Source organism: Meleagris gallopavo, chromosome 2 (assembly GCF_000146605.3).
Source record: "Meleagris gallopavo isolate NT-WF06-2002-E0010 breed Aviagen turkey brand Nicholas breeding stock chromosome 2, Turkey_5.1, whole genome shotgun sequence".
Lineage (NCBI taxonomy): Eukaryota > Metazoa > Chordata > Aves > Galliformes > Phasianidae > Meleagris > Meleagris gallopavo.
Window position 1 is genome coordinate 14,552,361 of NC_015012.2, and position 16,804 is coordinate 14,569,164.

Here is a 16,804-nt window from a genome sequence, read left to right on the forward strand (position 1 = left end):
TTTTTACAGAATTCATTATTAGCACAAGTCAAAAAATCTGAGTACTGCATTCCTACACAAGTAATTGAAGCAAATGAAAAATCATACATGCAGTCAAATAGTGCATTTAAAAACTGAAGTTTTTAAAAACTGAAGTAGTCTTAAAATAATTTTATATTAAGGTAGATACACATTTTATAGAAACCATCTTTAGCACTGGATTAAAAAATCTGAGGAGAGGGTAATCGACTATCCTGCCAACCAGTTGCACAGGGACTAAATCATGACATCTCAGAGAATCTTTGTTTGTTCTACCACTTATCACGTTGGAGTGACACACTGAATTTCAGCTTTCTCTCCAGCCCTGCACACAATGACTTTGTCTTCTCTTTAGAAGAGTCACAGAAGGAAATGTGCATATCCCAGATACGGGACTAATAGAACACAAAATGCTTCTTCATATGGTAGCTTTTCTTTCCTTTACTTTCATAATGTGATAGCTAATGGTGCATATTTGGATAGAGTTTGGGTGCAGTTTTAAGAAACAGCAATACAACTACCTTGCAGTTTGGTCACATAGCCCTGAAGTGAATCATATTCCAAATGACAACTGAGTGGTGTCTGAGCGACAAAGTTATAGCTACACCTTACTTAGATCTGGAACACTGTGGTAACTAACACATTTTGTCAACAATTGCAGAACCATATCAGAGATCAGATTCATTCCAACCCTGCTAGCTACCATGGAAGTTTTACATAAGGAAGAAGAGCTAATTCTGCTGTCAGTTACATTCAGAAATTGTGTGGACATTCAGGATATACAGAGTTTGGATTTGAATATGGTTCTATCACTTACAGCTTCCCCAAAACTACCTCATCTTTTTAGAGAACAGATGCTCAGCCCTGCTTATACGTGGCTGAAGCATATGGCCACGGATCTTCAAGTCAGGAGAGATATAAATAAAATACACACGACTTGAAACAATATCATAGAGCACTATAGATATAGCTGTTTTCCAAGAGTCCAAACTAAGAAGACTAAATATTTATTAGGAGAATGAGAATACTGTAACAAAGGGAAAGAAAGGAGATAGGTCAGTAAGGGGTGGAACGTCATACAGACACCCTGTCTACCTGAAACTGACTGATCTTAAAAATACCTCCAAAAAAATGTACTGCTATACCAGATTTTACATGTTTCTGAAGAACTGTCAGCAAGAACGTGACAAAAAAAGACCAGCTGCCCTATAAAAGTGTGAATTGCTTCCTCAAAACAGTCATTTAGCCCATAACTTCTCATTTCTTTTTTACATTTTAGATGCAAATATATACTAAGAAATAAAGCAAAGGCCATTTACTGAGGTAAATAATGCAAACACTCTTTTAGGCAGTTGAACAACGTACTCACATGTCACAGTCAATTCAAATGCATTTTATTAGAAATAGCTCTGCAGCTAGCTATATATCATCTGTTAGTTAAGCTAATAGGAAAATACTGCAAGTTTCTTTCAGCATCAAAGCACATAAATATACAACATCACTTCTTTTTAAATCATAGGATCGTATTATGGGTGGGTTTTTTTGTTTTTAAATGAGTGAATGGAGCCACTTGCTGAGAAAACAGCACAACCATGTCCCTTCCATACAAAGAAGAACAGACCCTTCCTTGAAAGTATGAGCAATGACTTCAACACATTGTTGCTGTTGTTTTTTTGCATTACAGAAAAATGGCATTATATTACTTCCTGTTTCTGTAGTTAGAAGTAATTATAACATTGAAGCAATTACTTCAGGCCATTACTTCAAAACAGTAACTGCTCTTTTCTTGTCCTTGCATACCTATGCTCAGTTTGATTTGATGGGAGAAATGGACCCTTCTCATTTTAAGTGTGACAAGATGGGAAAATGAGGAGCAAGGTTCTGGGAAAACAAGCTCAGTGTAACTGCATCAGCAATTACAAGCAACCAGAGGACAACAGAATATTGGTTGTAGTTAGGTCAAAGTTCTTGCTTGCCATTAATTGAGAGGCAGGGTCACATTAACCTACTGCTTTTGTTATTGCTATACCAATCAGAAGTCAGGCTCATGGTATTCTAAATACATCACCACACACTGTTAGTGCTTACAAGGAATACTACTCCACAAATAGCACTGCTACCTCACAATAACTCTCACATTTGCAGATGGGTCACATGGTGCACATACTTTTTCCACTGTAGGAAGGAAGGTATATATTTTTCCATAGCCATGAAGAGAGATGAATTTCTCTGTTACTCTGCTACTACAAAGAGTAAATAATACATCTAAACATACATGAATATGATTAAAAATGGCTTAATTATTGAAAATATAAACGATATATGAAAACAATACACCAAAATTACCATAATAAAAGTAAATAAATATCTTTCAAGGGGAAGAAAGAATAATACACTAAAAAGCCACATCCCTTCTCTTAAAGGGAAACTTATTCTTGACCTGTTTCACTACCTTTGATTGTCCCTGTCCCTGGGTCCGCACTGAATAGAATAACTCTGAATTTCCCACTGCATGTTCAGGTAAATCATCTTAAAAACAAACTAAAAAAAAAGAAAGAACACAAATGAAGACTTAGGAGTAAACTTAGCATATTCTTAATGACTTCTCAAGACTCTTACTTAACTAGTTACCATGGATACGTAAGTGGCTTATTCTTGACCACAGCATGCTTGATTTGTTTTTTGAAGTCCAAAAAAGAAATCATAGTCTTCAAGAAAATACCATCCTATTCCTTTAAAAAACATCTAACAGATACCATATGGTATCTGTGTTTCCCAGTATACTAGGAAATCTCTGGCCAGAATACATTTTATAAATGTGGAATTCTACAATACAATATGATGAAGTAAGACCCTATGGCAGATGTGATGTTCAAATTAAACATGTGGTGCTCATGAAAATACTGGCTCAAGAAGACTGGAGATAGTATTCACGTTTATAGCTGCGTATTCTTTTTTGTTTACAATTCAACGAGTCTCACATCAATGCTATTTCAGTAATGGCTAACGTTAACAGACTGGGTGAAAGGAAGTTCTGAAATCCTAGTTTCTATGAAATTAAACTAAATTTTGAAAACCCAGACATTTCTGTGGAGTGGAAATTATAATTTGATCACAAAAACATAAGGCAAATTTGAAGATTTTAAATTTTCTTGCTTCATTATAGACCTAAAACATACTGACTGTACATTACAAAGTATGTTACCTAGTTAAAAAAAACAGAACTATTTCACTTTTTTTTTGTCCTATTTCTCATGATGTTCAAAGGTAAGCTAGCAGTAAGATAACCTACCTAATTTAAACAAAGTTAAAAAAAAGTTCATTGGAGCAAGCAAGTCTAGTTTTCAGAATCCCTTCCAACATACCTGAGGCAATGAGTTTTGTCCAAATCCTCATGAGCTAGGAGATAACCAGAGCAAAACTACATGAGAACATACAGAAGCCAAATAAATGCATTTCTGTCTGCATGAACTTCTAGCATGTGACTGTTCACACAAGATTCTTAGTGATGCATTTAAATAACCAAATCACAAAGTTCTTATAATTCAGTTTACAGTAGAAGTTGAGAATGACCAACTTGAGTCTAGGTGTTACCAGTATGGATAAGATGCAAAGAAAAAACAGTTCAGTTAGTGAAGATGCAATTACTACACTACAAACATAGATTTAAAAAAAAAAAACAACAATCCAAAAACACTGACCTAAAAGTCTAGCTCCAGAAGTTATCAACAACAACAAACATGATCCAGTTTAAATAGTTATTATTTTGGACTCCTTTTTGTACCAGAGTACACAAGTATCCAGTATATTAAACAAACAACTACTTTTGTCTTTTAATATAGTTATATTCAGAACAATTCACCAATGAATGTCATCTGCCAAACTTCTCACTTCAGATCCAAACGCAACAATCATAAAAGATACCATAAAACAAACATGTCCAAAATAACCACACACACCAAGCTCCTTCAACTCAACTTGACTGATTAGATGTTATGTTAAGGTTACATGAGAGAGAGAACAAGTTCTGCCTCCGCTGTAGTATCAGCTTGTTTTCTGAGCCCAGAAACATACATGAAGACATTCAAGTTTCAACTTGAAACATAAATTGAAGACACTCATTTACTGAGAATATTATCTCAATCTCACTTTTATTCTCATATTTTATTTCCCTACACTCTCTAGAAGGCTCCAGCTATTAGGGTGCTTGTGTGGGAGGCTCAGGGGAGACCTTACTGCTCTCTATAACTACCTGAATGGAAGTTGTAATGAGCTGGGGGATCAGCATCTTCTCTCACGTAACAGGAACAGAACAAGATGGAATGTCTACAAGCTCTGCCAGGGGAGATTTAGGCTGGACATCATGAAATAATACTGTTCTGAAAGAGTGGTCAGGCTATGGAATGGGCTGCCCAGGGAGGTAGTGGAATCACCAACCCTGCAAGTGTTCAAGTAATGTTTGGATTTTGTGTTGAGGGACATGGTTTAGTGAGCACTACTGGTGATAGGTGGATGGTTGGCCTGGATGATCTTGAAGGTTTCTTCCAACCTTGGTGTTTCTGCGATTCTGTTTATACAATCCAATAGGAAGTAATACACTCAAATAAATAAATGTATCAATATCAGCAGAGTTCTCAAAGTGCAATGAAAGAGCACTACAACTCATTGCTACCCATGGAAAGTATCTTCCAATATCCCACTGCACTCCTGACCCAAGATTCTTGCCAGCATGTTCAAAGTAAAAGACCAGCTTATTGGAAAACTTTATAGTGAAATTGGTTTGCATCTCATCAAGCAGGAAGCGAAGACAGACTTTTTTTTTTTTTTTGAGAAGAATGACATTCTTGTTAGAGATGAAGGCAAGAGCAGAATTCACATACAGTTTAGTGATTCGTCAGCAAAACAAAAAAAAATGTTTCTAGAGCATTTAACCTCTTGTATAAGTGTTATTGTATTTTATTTACAGTGATAATATTGTAGAATCCCAGAGCACAGCCTGTAATTGTAGTGAGAGTTCTATTATGTAAAAAAATACTGTTGCCAAAGAGTTAAGATGGGAATAATTTATGACAGTAAGAAATCGCTGATTTTTAGAAGAATCATTTGCATCTTTTCTCTCCTGGTTTGCAGTATTATACATTTGCCTACATTTTCATCATTTATCAGATAGTACTGAACAGCCAATGGCACCAGAAGATTTTTTGCTGCTCCTGAGTGGACTGTATATTGTGAAGAAGAAAGAGGCTCAGTACCTGACCACAGCCAACTGCAGCTCCAAAAACTACAAGGAGGAGCATTTGGCAAAATGACCTTGAATTCAGGATAACAAGTCATATGCATTCATTCTCTGAGGGAGCGAGATCTGGTATCAATGATTTACCAGGCTGCCAGAAGGACAAAGTCCTCTTAATGAACAGGTATTTCAGAACATGAGGCTCTATATATAGATGAACATTCGCATGAAGTAGGAAGTTGTCACCATCATTTTATATAAGCACAGCAGTGAGTGGCAGACTTTTGCAAAACCTCTCACCATCTTCTATCCTATTCTCTAGTACCACTGCCAATAACTAAGAAGTGATTTTAAGTCTAGTAATAAACTCAATTAACAATTATGAATTTTATAGAAGACTTACTGAAATAATTTTTAAAAGATAGCAGTATTCTGGAGAAAAATGTTGAAATCTAAGTTGTTTACAACATATGAAAACAAGAGTAACAGTAGTTAAACTGTTCCATAAAAACATATGTATTTTTAAGATTTTAGTTTAAATTTGTTTTTTAGAGAATCATTAAGAACACTTCCAATCCCTTGGGAACAGGAAAATGATCTCTACTTGTTCCAAGATAATTTCAAACAGAAGACAAGAGCAAAAGGAAAGTCTGTACAATTAGCACACTGAGCACAGTACCATCTTTCCCCATAGAGGCATGCAGGAAGAGGCTCTCACATCTTCCAACAGCCACCCTCAGTTGGCTTGGTCTCTCCACTATATTCTCTGAACAAATACAGTAGCAGTCTGGAGGAATATTCAATATAAATGATGCAAAAGAACATACAGAATTTCCAACACTTCCTCTCCTCCCTCCCAAAAAAATTAGCTGTTTTCATTTGAGAACAGCAAGAGACCCTTCTTGGCATAAAAATATTCATATTCCTGTTGCATGACTTTCATTAATATAACTAGATAGCTCCAAGTGGATACCAAATAGCATGACTTACATTCACATATATTTTTTCTGCCATGTGCCCAAGAGTTGCCTGTATCTTGAAAATATTATAGTTCCAGCTGACTCAGCACAGTGAGCAATCCACAGTCAAACATTCAAAAATGTGTGCTTAAGGCAAGAAGCAAGGGTTTCCATGTCAGTAATTTTTATTTGTAAACATAAAGAAAATTGCTAGCTTATGAATGTCAGAATTAACTGAATTTCCTATTTGATATCTTATCTGATCTACTTTTACTATCTTGTATAAATATTACAGAGAAATGCAAGATATTTCCACAAAAATGTATGTATTCTATGTTGATCTAAAAACAAATTTTTAACTATTTCCCATGAATTTAGGATTTAAATTACTAACAAAATCATAAAAAAAGACAATATTCGTCCCTCTATGGCATATTGCTTTCAATGATTTCCATAGATTATAAATACCTGAAATATTTCTTTCAGAGGAAGTATAGAATCGCAAAACATTCTAAATACTTATAGAATTGAGCCATGGCATGGTACATAAAATAATGAAATCCATAGACAGTCTACTGTGTTTAGTATCTGGTATGTTAGCATCTTTAGTTCTTTAGCTCTGACAGCACCAGAGGAGTTATTTCTACAAAAATAAAGATACAAAAGATGAATCACAGTTTTCTGCGAAATGACATCATATTAAAAGTGAGATTTAAGAAATACTGAAAGAAGCAGCTTTGAGTTCAGCATCTAACATTACCAGAAAAGTGAAATTCCCATAAAGCCGTGCTCCATCACCATAGCAACCTTGCAAGGTAGCACAAAAGAGTTCATCTTTATGCAACACACTTTTATAAAATCCATCATCCCAAATGTGACAGCATGTACTATCTTTTAGGTCTGCTGTGACTCCACAATGCATTGGAGTTATTAAATATAACCAATGCCTCATTTATTACCAGTCAAAGAAGTTACTCTTTAAATGCAAATGTTTAAAATTAAAATGAAGGGTTCAATCAGTAAAACTCCTCAACCTTAAATTACCATAGGGAAAGCAACAATATCAGCTCTGCTCACATTGTGTTTTAATACAATTTTAAAATATTAAACCTAAGATTTATGCTTATTTTTTGACAACTACAGTATGACCTTTAAATGTAAAACTAATAAAAGCAGTATGACCATGCCCTTTTGAAATAAAAGCCTGTAATCTCAAAGCATAAAAGCTATACTAATAAGTGATTACAAAGGCGATTATATTGCAACCTGGAGAGTGTATGTTTAACAATTCTCAAGATGCTCTTTTTACCATATAATTTATTAAACTTAAAACATAGTTAAGAGCAAGGTTACCAGGCAAACTGCCTCAAGTACTCCAGGTTAATTTGACTCCAATTATTTTCTACTGAATGTCTAATTGTGAACAATGCCATGTATTGATCTCTTACTTGAATCAATAACTTCTTCCCCCCCATCTCTATGACCACACAAGGAGAAAAGAACTGTAATAGATCTTTTTCTTGCACAGAGGCTGATCTCTTTCTTTCCCCCCCAAATGCCACTTATTTTGAAGAAGCATACAAAATAAAATCTCTAGGGGAATTAAATGAAAGTATGTTAATTCTAATGAGCCAAACTTAGAAAATACAGTGTTGAGATCTTACCCCCCCCCCCCCCCCCGTTGACTTTGTGCTATTTTTTTTTAACATGTATAAATCTAGAGAAAGGTATATTAAGTGACAACTAGACTATCAGAAAATACGTAACACTGGCATACAGAATGTAAGCAAAGTCCTCAAGGAACCCCAAGAATGTAATGAGAACGACCCCAAGAATGTAATAAACTGTAATATGAATAGTTTTTTTTTCCTTTCATATCAGTGTCTGAGTATATGAACTCAAGCATGGATTTGATAATATAAATATATATCCTGACGTATCTTGGTTTCAAAGGTTTTGTTTCTAGGTCAGTGTGACTATCAGGCACGTACTAATGTCATAGTAATGTCAGCAACAGAATTTTCATTCTTCAGAAACAACCTGCTCAAGTAAAACTGGTTTTGATAATAATGAGACCAGGGATGGTGTAAGTGCACTTTCATAATAAATGTAGCATATAGCACTAATGAGGATTGAAAGGAAAATCAAAGTTATCTCAGGAACCTCAGGTAATCTGAGGAACTCCTTACCCAAGCACTTTCTGAATTCCAAGTGATTTAATTGGGCAGAAAGTTAGGGGAAAAAAAAAAACTAAGAAATGCTATGTCATGTGCACACACAAGTCAGAAATTTTTCAGCTTTCATACACTCACAGGACTCTGATGAAAATGAATGATAAATAGCCAGAATCAACTGTCAGCTAATTTTGAGCAATTTCATATTAACATACTCGCAGTTCTAAAAACAATTCCATTTCAATATTGTCCATATTATAATTCTATTTTACATAATACCTTATTGTTAATTACTATGCAGATGAATATACACTAACTTCTAAGCAACTTAGATTTAGAAATAATTTAACTTGCCATAGTTGGTAACTCCATAATATCTAATTTGTTCTCTATCATAGATTTGTGACTTAATCTATTTTTGTTACTATGGAAGATTGTGCATAGTCTTCTAATTTGTAAACAGCGATTTTCTTGCAATACACTTCACATATGAAAAACATTTATTTTGGGTTTAAAAATGTATGTGTTTAGAAATACAGAATGAACCAACAACCTGATTTTAATCACTAGGAGTTTTGCTATGGACTTGCATAAGATACCATCCTCACAAAGTTTAACCAATAAACAGCAACACAGATTATTGATTGAAAGTAGAATTAAGCTACTCCATAAAGTTCAGAGACAAAATTTCACTATATTTAAAGCTGTGATGTATCTGCAGTGTGCATTTTAAGTGCTTAGGATGCAAACACACTAAGGTTCTAGTCTGAGACTTTCTTTTCTATGTGTAAAGGATGTTGCGTGTCATTCGTAAATAAAGCAGCCTGAAGGTTAGTAGGTGTTTGGTTTTTTTCCTTCATTACAAGCAATTCAATGATAAACACAGTATTCACAGTTTAGCACAAAAGCAGATTAATAGCTGATATAATAGCTGGTTTCATGGCACAAGATTGACTTTCATAGTATTATAGCCAAAACCTTTATAATAAACAGCCTTCCTCTGCTTCCTCCCATATAAATTTTGATCAAAAGTTGTTATTCACAAGAGATGAATTATGAAAAACATCCCTATAAGGGTACTGGGTTTCAAAAATTGTTGGCCCAGGAGCACCTCTACCAAAACCTGACTTCACCAGCAGCTCACAACCTTGTTATCTAAAACTACTGACAACTAGATGATATAAGCAGACTGATAAGAAGTGAACACGCAGTATTTTAAAAAGTTACAAATTGCCATTTGATAAGATAACCCATATAGAAACCCTCAAAGGATTTTAAGGCATTCTTCCTCAATCAAAATTAGTTACTAATATGATTTTCTTCAGGAAAGTATCATTAAGTCATTACTCATTGATCTGTAATTCTAGAAGCTCCCCTTTCTGCACTTACACTAGGCTACATTTGACATTTAAATCAAAGCTTCAGGCTAAGCAGTATGATATGCCAGACTAAAAGTACTGCATCCTACCCCGCCAACTTAAATTTTCACACTTGCACTGACTTTCATAATAGCAGATATGTTCTGAACTTCTGAGTTCTGGAAGTAATTTTACACCCCACATATTCTATGCTCATCAAAATCATTGAAATCTTTTCTGAACATGTCTCAGTTAAATAAAAGACTGTGAATGCAAGACCATGCGATCCCTCTGGCTGTTTTGCTGTCTGCTGCAGATCAACCTGTTGCAAGGCAATGACTCTGCTCTCCATACTCAAGTAAGGGTTCATGCTGCAGCACAGCATAATTCCCAGCTTTGGTGTTAGCCAACATATAAACATTTCATATATTCCTGTAATCTTCATCTTCCTAGGAATTCTTTCCAGGCCTTCAGCAGATGAGTAAAGGGAAATCTAAATCCTAATATTTCATACGCTATTTATACACTGATTAAATCATAATAAATCTCACATACAAACAGTTACTAAAATTCAGCTTAACAGTCCATAACTGAACACCATTAAAATTATAGGCACTTTTTTAAAGCTACTTGGAAATATTTTAACAGATTTGAATCGAAAGAGAACAAATAAAAATCTAGGACTTATCCATACACACTCAGGACTCTGCCAAATGCTGTGTCGTCTTGGTGATACTGTGTTCAAATCTTCACAGATTTATAACCTGGGTTATAACAGCCACAGTTTAGAGTCCCATGTGTCTAACCTGCTAGTTTTATGCTTTTGTTACCCTCTTTTTAAGTTTTAGTAAATATATTAGAAAAAAAATTGTTGCTTACATACATGAATTACAATATATGTTTTATATGTGGCCCAAGAGAAATCCTGTTCATTCAGTGCAGCCCAGGTAAGTCTAAAGGCTGGACACCCATGAAATCCTAGCTCATCCACTTCTTAACAGACAGGATTTTCCAGTACTAAAACTCTCTTAGCACCCAAAAGCACTTGATACTTCTACATTACTGTAGAACAACACTGCATACTAAGCTAAATACTGTGAATTTTGTTTGGCACAATCTCTCTAGTAGTTAGGTTAGATAGTTCTCTATTAGCTTTGCAATGCTTATGTCTCATTGCAAAGTTAGTCTTCACTACTAAAGGATTTTTTTCCTGTAAAATTAATAGTAAGAAAGACTGACTGCCTCTGGTTGTATAATTCAATTTGAAGAATCTGAAAAATGTTACTGAAAATCACCCCTATTTGCCAGAAGGCTGACAAGCTATTTGCACAAAACCATTGAAAGAATTCTGGGAGGTGTCAATAATGAATAGGATAACTGCTCTCCCACTTGATAACTAAAGAGAGCTTGCTGATAAATTTTAAACACATTCAGCATGCTGCACTGTGCTCTAGAGTCACCTTATGTACCCACTGGTCCTGGATTTATACAAAAGTAGTTCTGTAATAGAACTACTTCTGTTCCAGATTAGTAGACATTTTAACGCATGAAAGAATATTTGTGCACACACTTATATCAATTCCTCATAACATTTTTAGATTTTAAAAAATAAGGATTTTTAAGCATTCCCCATGTTTGCATATGAAAATTTAACACCTTGATTTAGGGGGAATATAAATGCTTGAGTATTGTAACACATGCTCTACCTATTCTTTTTTTCTTCTCCATTCTAGTTCTTTTCCAGCAGTATGAGCATACTGAGATTTGAAACATTTTTTCCCTCAAATTCCTTAAGCTTATAATGTCCTTTAGGTGTAAGAATGCAGAACTAACCAGAAACCAAATAACAAGTTAGAGTTAGCTTTCTGAAAGTATGAAGGTATCTATACAATTGCATATTACATTATGTTTTGGAGAGCCAGAGTTTATTTAGATTATTTCCCTTTAGTTAAGGGTAAGCTATACAAAACTTTTTGGAAATTTTTGTTGAGACAGACAGAAGCTCTGGTTAAAGTGAGCAAGTCTAAACCAGTTTTACCTCATCCCTTTTATGCCATTAATTGCAGAGGCAGATAAAATAAATTTTCTCTTATACCGATTTCTTTTCTGTTACTGTCAAGTCCTGGCTGGCATAAAGACACTCTGATACTTAGCCTTGCCAATGGACCTACTCTTGTTAGGCAAATAAAACAGATGCCTGCATAGCAGTTGAAGGCTTTGGGTTTTTGTCTTCATTGTCTTTCTGTCTTGATAAGAACCTACTGTAAAATATCGTTACTCCTCAACAAGTTTGAAAGCATGTATGCTAAAGCACATGCATCTGCTTATATCATTATATTGGAAAAGATCCTATTCTGTACTGGGGATGATCAAACCTGTAGCCTAAATATTTAGCATTACTTTTAGATATTTTGGAGTTAAGTTACAGCAATGACTGGAGGAGGATGCCTCAAAGCAGCTTTCTTCTCCCAAAAAGTAATGTTGTCATGAAATTAAGTAATTTTGTTATCAAATCAATTATGAAAATTGAAGATATGAAAGCATCAGAATTAAAATATACAGCATTGTTGAACTCTTTTGATCATACATCAAAAGTGACAGAATAAGTGGAGTTGTTCTTTTAAAAGATTAAATGATTAAGTAGGTAGCTTATATTAAGCAAGTTTTCAAGGTCTCCCAAGCAGTTTTCCCTGCACTCTCAAGCCAAGCAAGGACCTTCAGATACTGAAGGACTGTCAGGTCTGGGTTTTGCATGCTCCTCTATGATAGCTCCTCACTTCCCACTAGTTCTGTTACTTCTGAATTTCTTACCCCATTTCAGACATTGTAACATTAATAATCAAGTGAATAGATGATCAGCTTTATTAAATACACGACTGTTCTAATGTGATTAGGGCCAGATAGCTCTATCAGCAAATAATATGTAGAAAACAGCTGTTTTAAAGCTGTTGCTGCATGTGCCATAACTTTCTTAACTGTAGGAAGGCAGTAGATTTTCAGTGTAAAATTTTGAACAGGAAGAGTTCCCCTTACTAACTTGTGCCAAAGTTTCTTGTCTTCTCAGAGCTGAAGCATCTCACAGGTGCCACAGGCATTTAACCAACAAAACACTTCACAAAAAACATCACATAACAGTGAAAAACTGTCATTCAGAAAATGGAAGAATGGAAGATCCATTAAGTCAGCCTTACTCACCCTTTTCACATTCTAGTTTTTTTTGGTGGGTGTTTTGTTTTTTTGTGTTTTTTGTTTATTTTTTTTTTACACTCAGGACAACAATCAAAGAACTCTTCACCTGTATTCGCACTGTTGTCTTGACCATAAGAAAATTGCAGATCTTCAGTGCACAATAATTAACTATCCCTCTAAATCCAATTAATATTTTGTCATCTCTACACAAGCAGTGGCTTTGTTCTTGGAGAAATCTTGTTCAATACTCCAGTTGTCAAAAAAAAAAAAAAGGAACAACGCAAGGCAGAAGGAAAAGTCTCCCAAGTATAACTAAAGAAAACAGCATTCAGAGTTTTCCTTTCCTTTGTACTCTTGTTTCTACTGATAAAATTCTCCTCCAAAACCATGTTGACTGATACTGCTGTGCATCTGTTTTTCTCCTGAATGCCTACTTACTATCAGAATTGCTACAAGCTCAAATACCGAAGCAGTCCAAGGGGCTCCATGCAGAACTCTTAAAAATATGGAATCTTGCTTTAGAATAAAAGGCATAGCAATTCTGGAGTACAGAAAAACATTTCTTCAGCATTAACTATGAGACTAGCAATATCAACAGCCAAGACCACTCCTCAATGACACGCAAACACCTGCTGAAGCTGTCAGTAGATTCACAAGGGGCAAGACAGCCACTGGAAAATATACTTTAAGTTACACAAATGTCATGCTTTAACTGCCATTTAGGTCTCATTGTCCCTCAGAGCAATGACAGATATTCCGCAACCATGAACATGTCAGAGCTTAGCAAAATGATACATTCATTCTCCCAAACAAAAACTGAATGAGGTCATACAAGATGAAATAAACATATATATTATACATTTTATACATACAACGTGTTGCAAATGTAAAGCAAAATAAATTTTCTTCCCATGTACTCATCTACTATTAGTATTAGCAGCCAATTTAAACTATACAGAATGATAGCTGTCAGTGTGGTCATTGTTTGGTTTCATCCTACTGTCAATTTCTCTATTTCAGTCTTCAAAAGACATAATAGCATTTCTGTAGGTACATTTCAATATACACAATTGCCAAACAATCTCACTAGATTAATTATCTGAAAATAAAATATGTCACAAGCAAGAAGGAATAACATTAAACCCAAGTAGGAATCTGCTCAGTAGATCATCTGAAGTTAGCACACTTGCCATAAAGCAAGACAGGATGAACTACAGCAAGTATTTCAAGTTTGCTTATCTGGGTGACAGTAGTACAATTTAAATGCAGTCTAAACATTCAAATATATAGCGTCCAGGTTTTTCTTTAAGCAAGCAAATCAAATGTCTTATTTCCCATCATCTATGTTTTTTCCAAAAAAGAAAATGCATTGATAGTTAAGTTCCAGTTTCATTAAGGCCCAAGATGGATTAAATGAGGATAGACATAGTGAAAAGGAGGTCTCCTACTTACTACACAGAGCTGGTTTCCTACTATATGTTGAATAATTAGAGCACAAAATAAAAAGCTAACAGTAAAGTCTTTTTGTCTAAATGAATATGCGTAGCAATTAGCCAGATCAATACAATAGGAAAGGCATTACAACAAAGTTGTGCTAACAGAAGGACTAGCACAGTAAACACAATAGAAAGGTGCAATAAAGGAAGGAAAGAAGATTGCTTACCTGTACCACAAGATTCTAGGTTTGCAAGGGAAAACTTCACTAAGAAGGGATCTCCAGAAAGAGATCCTTCTTCATTGGCAGTCAGCCCTTGAATGAGATCTAAAAGAGGTGCAGCCAGGCTCCACCCCTTCCAATCACAGCTGAATTGCCTTCACCTGTGCTTCCAGGGCTGACTCTCCAGGTGCTCAATGAGTGGTTCAGGCCATGACTCAACAGTTCTCAAACAATACATTTCTGTATTCTTCCCAGCGGCATTTAGTCATTTGTCTGTACATATATTTCATTCATTATATTAATAAATTATTAATCAATAACAGGATGTTTAAAACTCAATGTCTGCTGACCTACAAAGTGTAAAAATGAACTACAGAAATGATGGGGATAAGATGTATCTTGGCAATTGACATTCCTTCTCTCTGATGGACAACATACTATCATAGGAAAGTTTAGGCTGGAACTATTCTAACTTCACTTAATGAAATCCTTTTTTTTTTTTCGTATGTTCATGGAGAAACTGCAAATTCCCACTTGCCTTCCTGAATTTTAGCTAAAGTAAAACTGAAAGCTAGTGAAATATTTGAAGTCTTCAAAAATAAAGGTAATTCTGATAAAGAATAATAAGTCCTTCACTGAAACAGACTGTGATTCCATTCTCTCGCTTTGTATGAGCATACTGCAACTAAGGAAAACTACTTAAGTCACAGTGAATACATGCTTGTATTACAAGGTTCAAAGAGAAATTAAATATTAGAACACCAGGTTCAGTGTTTAAATTAAATCCTTGGATGCTAGAAGTTGGCATCTTAATTCTGCGTAACTCAGAGCATTCTATGGACTGCTTTAGCCTCTGCTTTGTAAAATTTTCTGGCTTGGATCACAACTTCCATTCCTCATGGAATTTGTCAGCTTGGAATAGGCATTTCTTCCTTTACTTTAGAGCAGGAATTAACAACTCTAGTTTTGATGCTATGGCACTGATGAGCACTGATTCACTATGGTAAATATGTTAATAAAATAAAAACATCGAATGCCATTACATTCCTGAAATATAGATTGTTCACCTGTTGCATTCAATTTAAAGTACTCAAAACAAATGACTACAACAAAATGTTGAATTTCTTTGTGGAAGAGCTAGGCAGAACTTTGAGAAAGACTGATCACCTTTTGATGCCCGCTTTCATCCAGTTTGGAGGCTTTTCTATGAAGATGATTCAGTTTTCATTTTAGGCTCTGACTTAAGGGAATGCTTTGAATGTTTGCTCCAGTTAGTCCACAAAGAGCGTTATGGCTTGCTTTGGTGTTTTTGGTTTGATGTATAATTCCATCTATACAAGAAACATGATAAAATTATTCCTGGTGAAATAAAACTAAGTCCACTGTTTTTAAAGTCTAATTATCTTCTTATGTTACCACAGTAATTTCTACATTATGTGTGATTCATAGGCTTCAAGGCCAGGAGGGTTGTTTTTTATTATCTAGTCTCATTTCCTGCATAATACAAATTACAGGCTGTCAACACAAGAGACCTCCTCTTTAAGTACTTTAGTGACTAAGATCCTAGAAAATATATTTTTAGTCTTTCTAAAGCCTGCTCTTCTGACTTTGGTCTCAAGAGTATGCCAACTAGGTAGAGAAGTAAGGGCACATTGTTGCCTCCCAAGGTAGGTAATTAGCATGACCTAGATATGAGTACACTTCTCTCAGTTATATGTACTTATTCAAGGATATATATACAAATCTTATAGGTGTTCTGAAAAGGAAAATATTAATGGGTGTTAATGTTATACTTTCCGTAACAGCTCAATAAAAGGAGAACTTCTGAAAACCTGTTTCATAACAGGACCACGCATTTCAGAAATCATACAAAGTATAAGTCTCCTACCAATTTTAGAACAAAGAATAAAGAGAAAACGCATACCTTTTCCTGAAAGAGAAAGTAAATGACGCAATAGGGATTTAAGGATGCCAACATGGCAGACATTTTTATTATATATTTTCATTATACAATACTTGATTTTGAGGCATTTCTGAAAAATAATTTATGAATCATCGCAGAATTGAATGGTTTCAGAGCACCATTATTTATGCACATGTTATGAATGCATACAGACATGTACGTTAAACATGCATATGTTATTAAGAATTGTAGAAGGATCTATCCTTCAGAGTTAGCATTTTACTCTATGTATTTGACACCTCTCAATATTTTC

At 34.9% G+C, this 16,804-nt stretch overlaps 1 protein-coding gene across 1 annotated transcript in view; it reads right to left on the bottom strand.

Annotated features, from left to right (window-relative positions):
* Nucleotides 1-16,804, bottom strand: part of LOC109366358 (neurexin-1-like) — a 145,581-nt gene that overhangs the window by 45,749 nt on the left and 83,028 nt on the right. Inside the window, exon 2 of the mRNA XM_031552681.1 lies at nucleotides 2,471-2,559. Within this exon, the coding sequence (XP_031408541.1) occupies nucleotides 2,471-2,559 (89 nt within the window). The remainder of the gene's footprint in view (nucleotides 1-2,470; nucleotides 2,560-16,804) is intronic.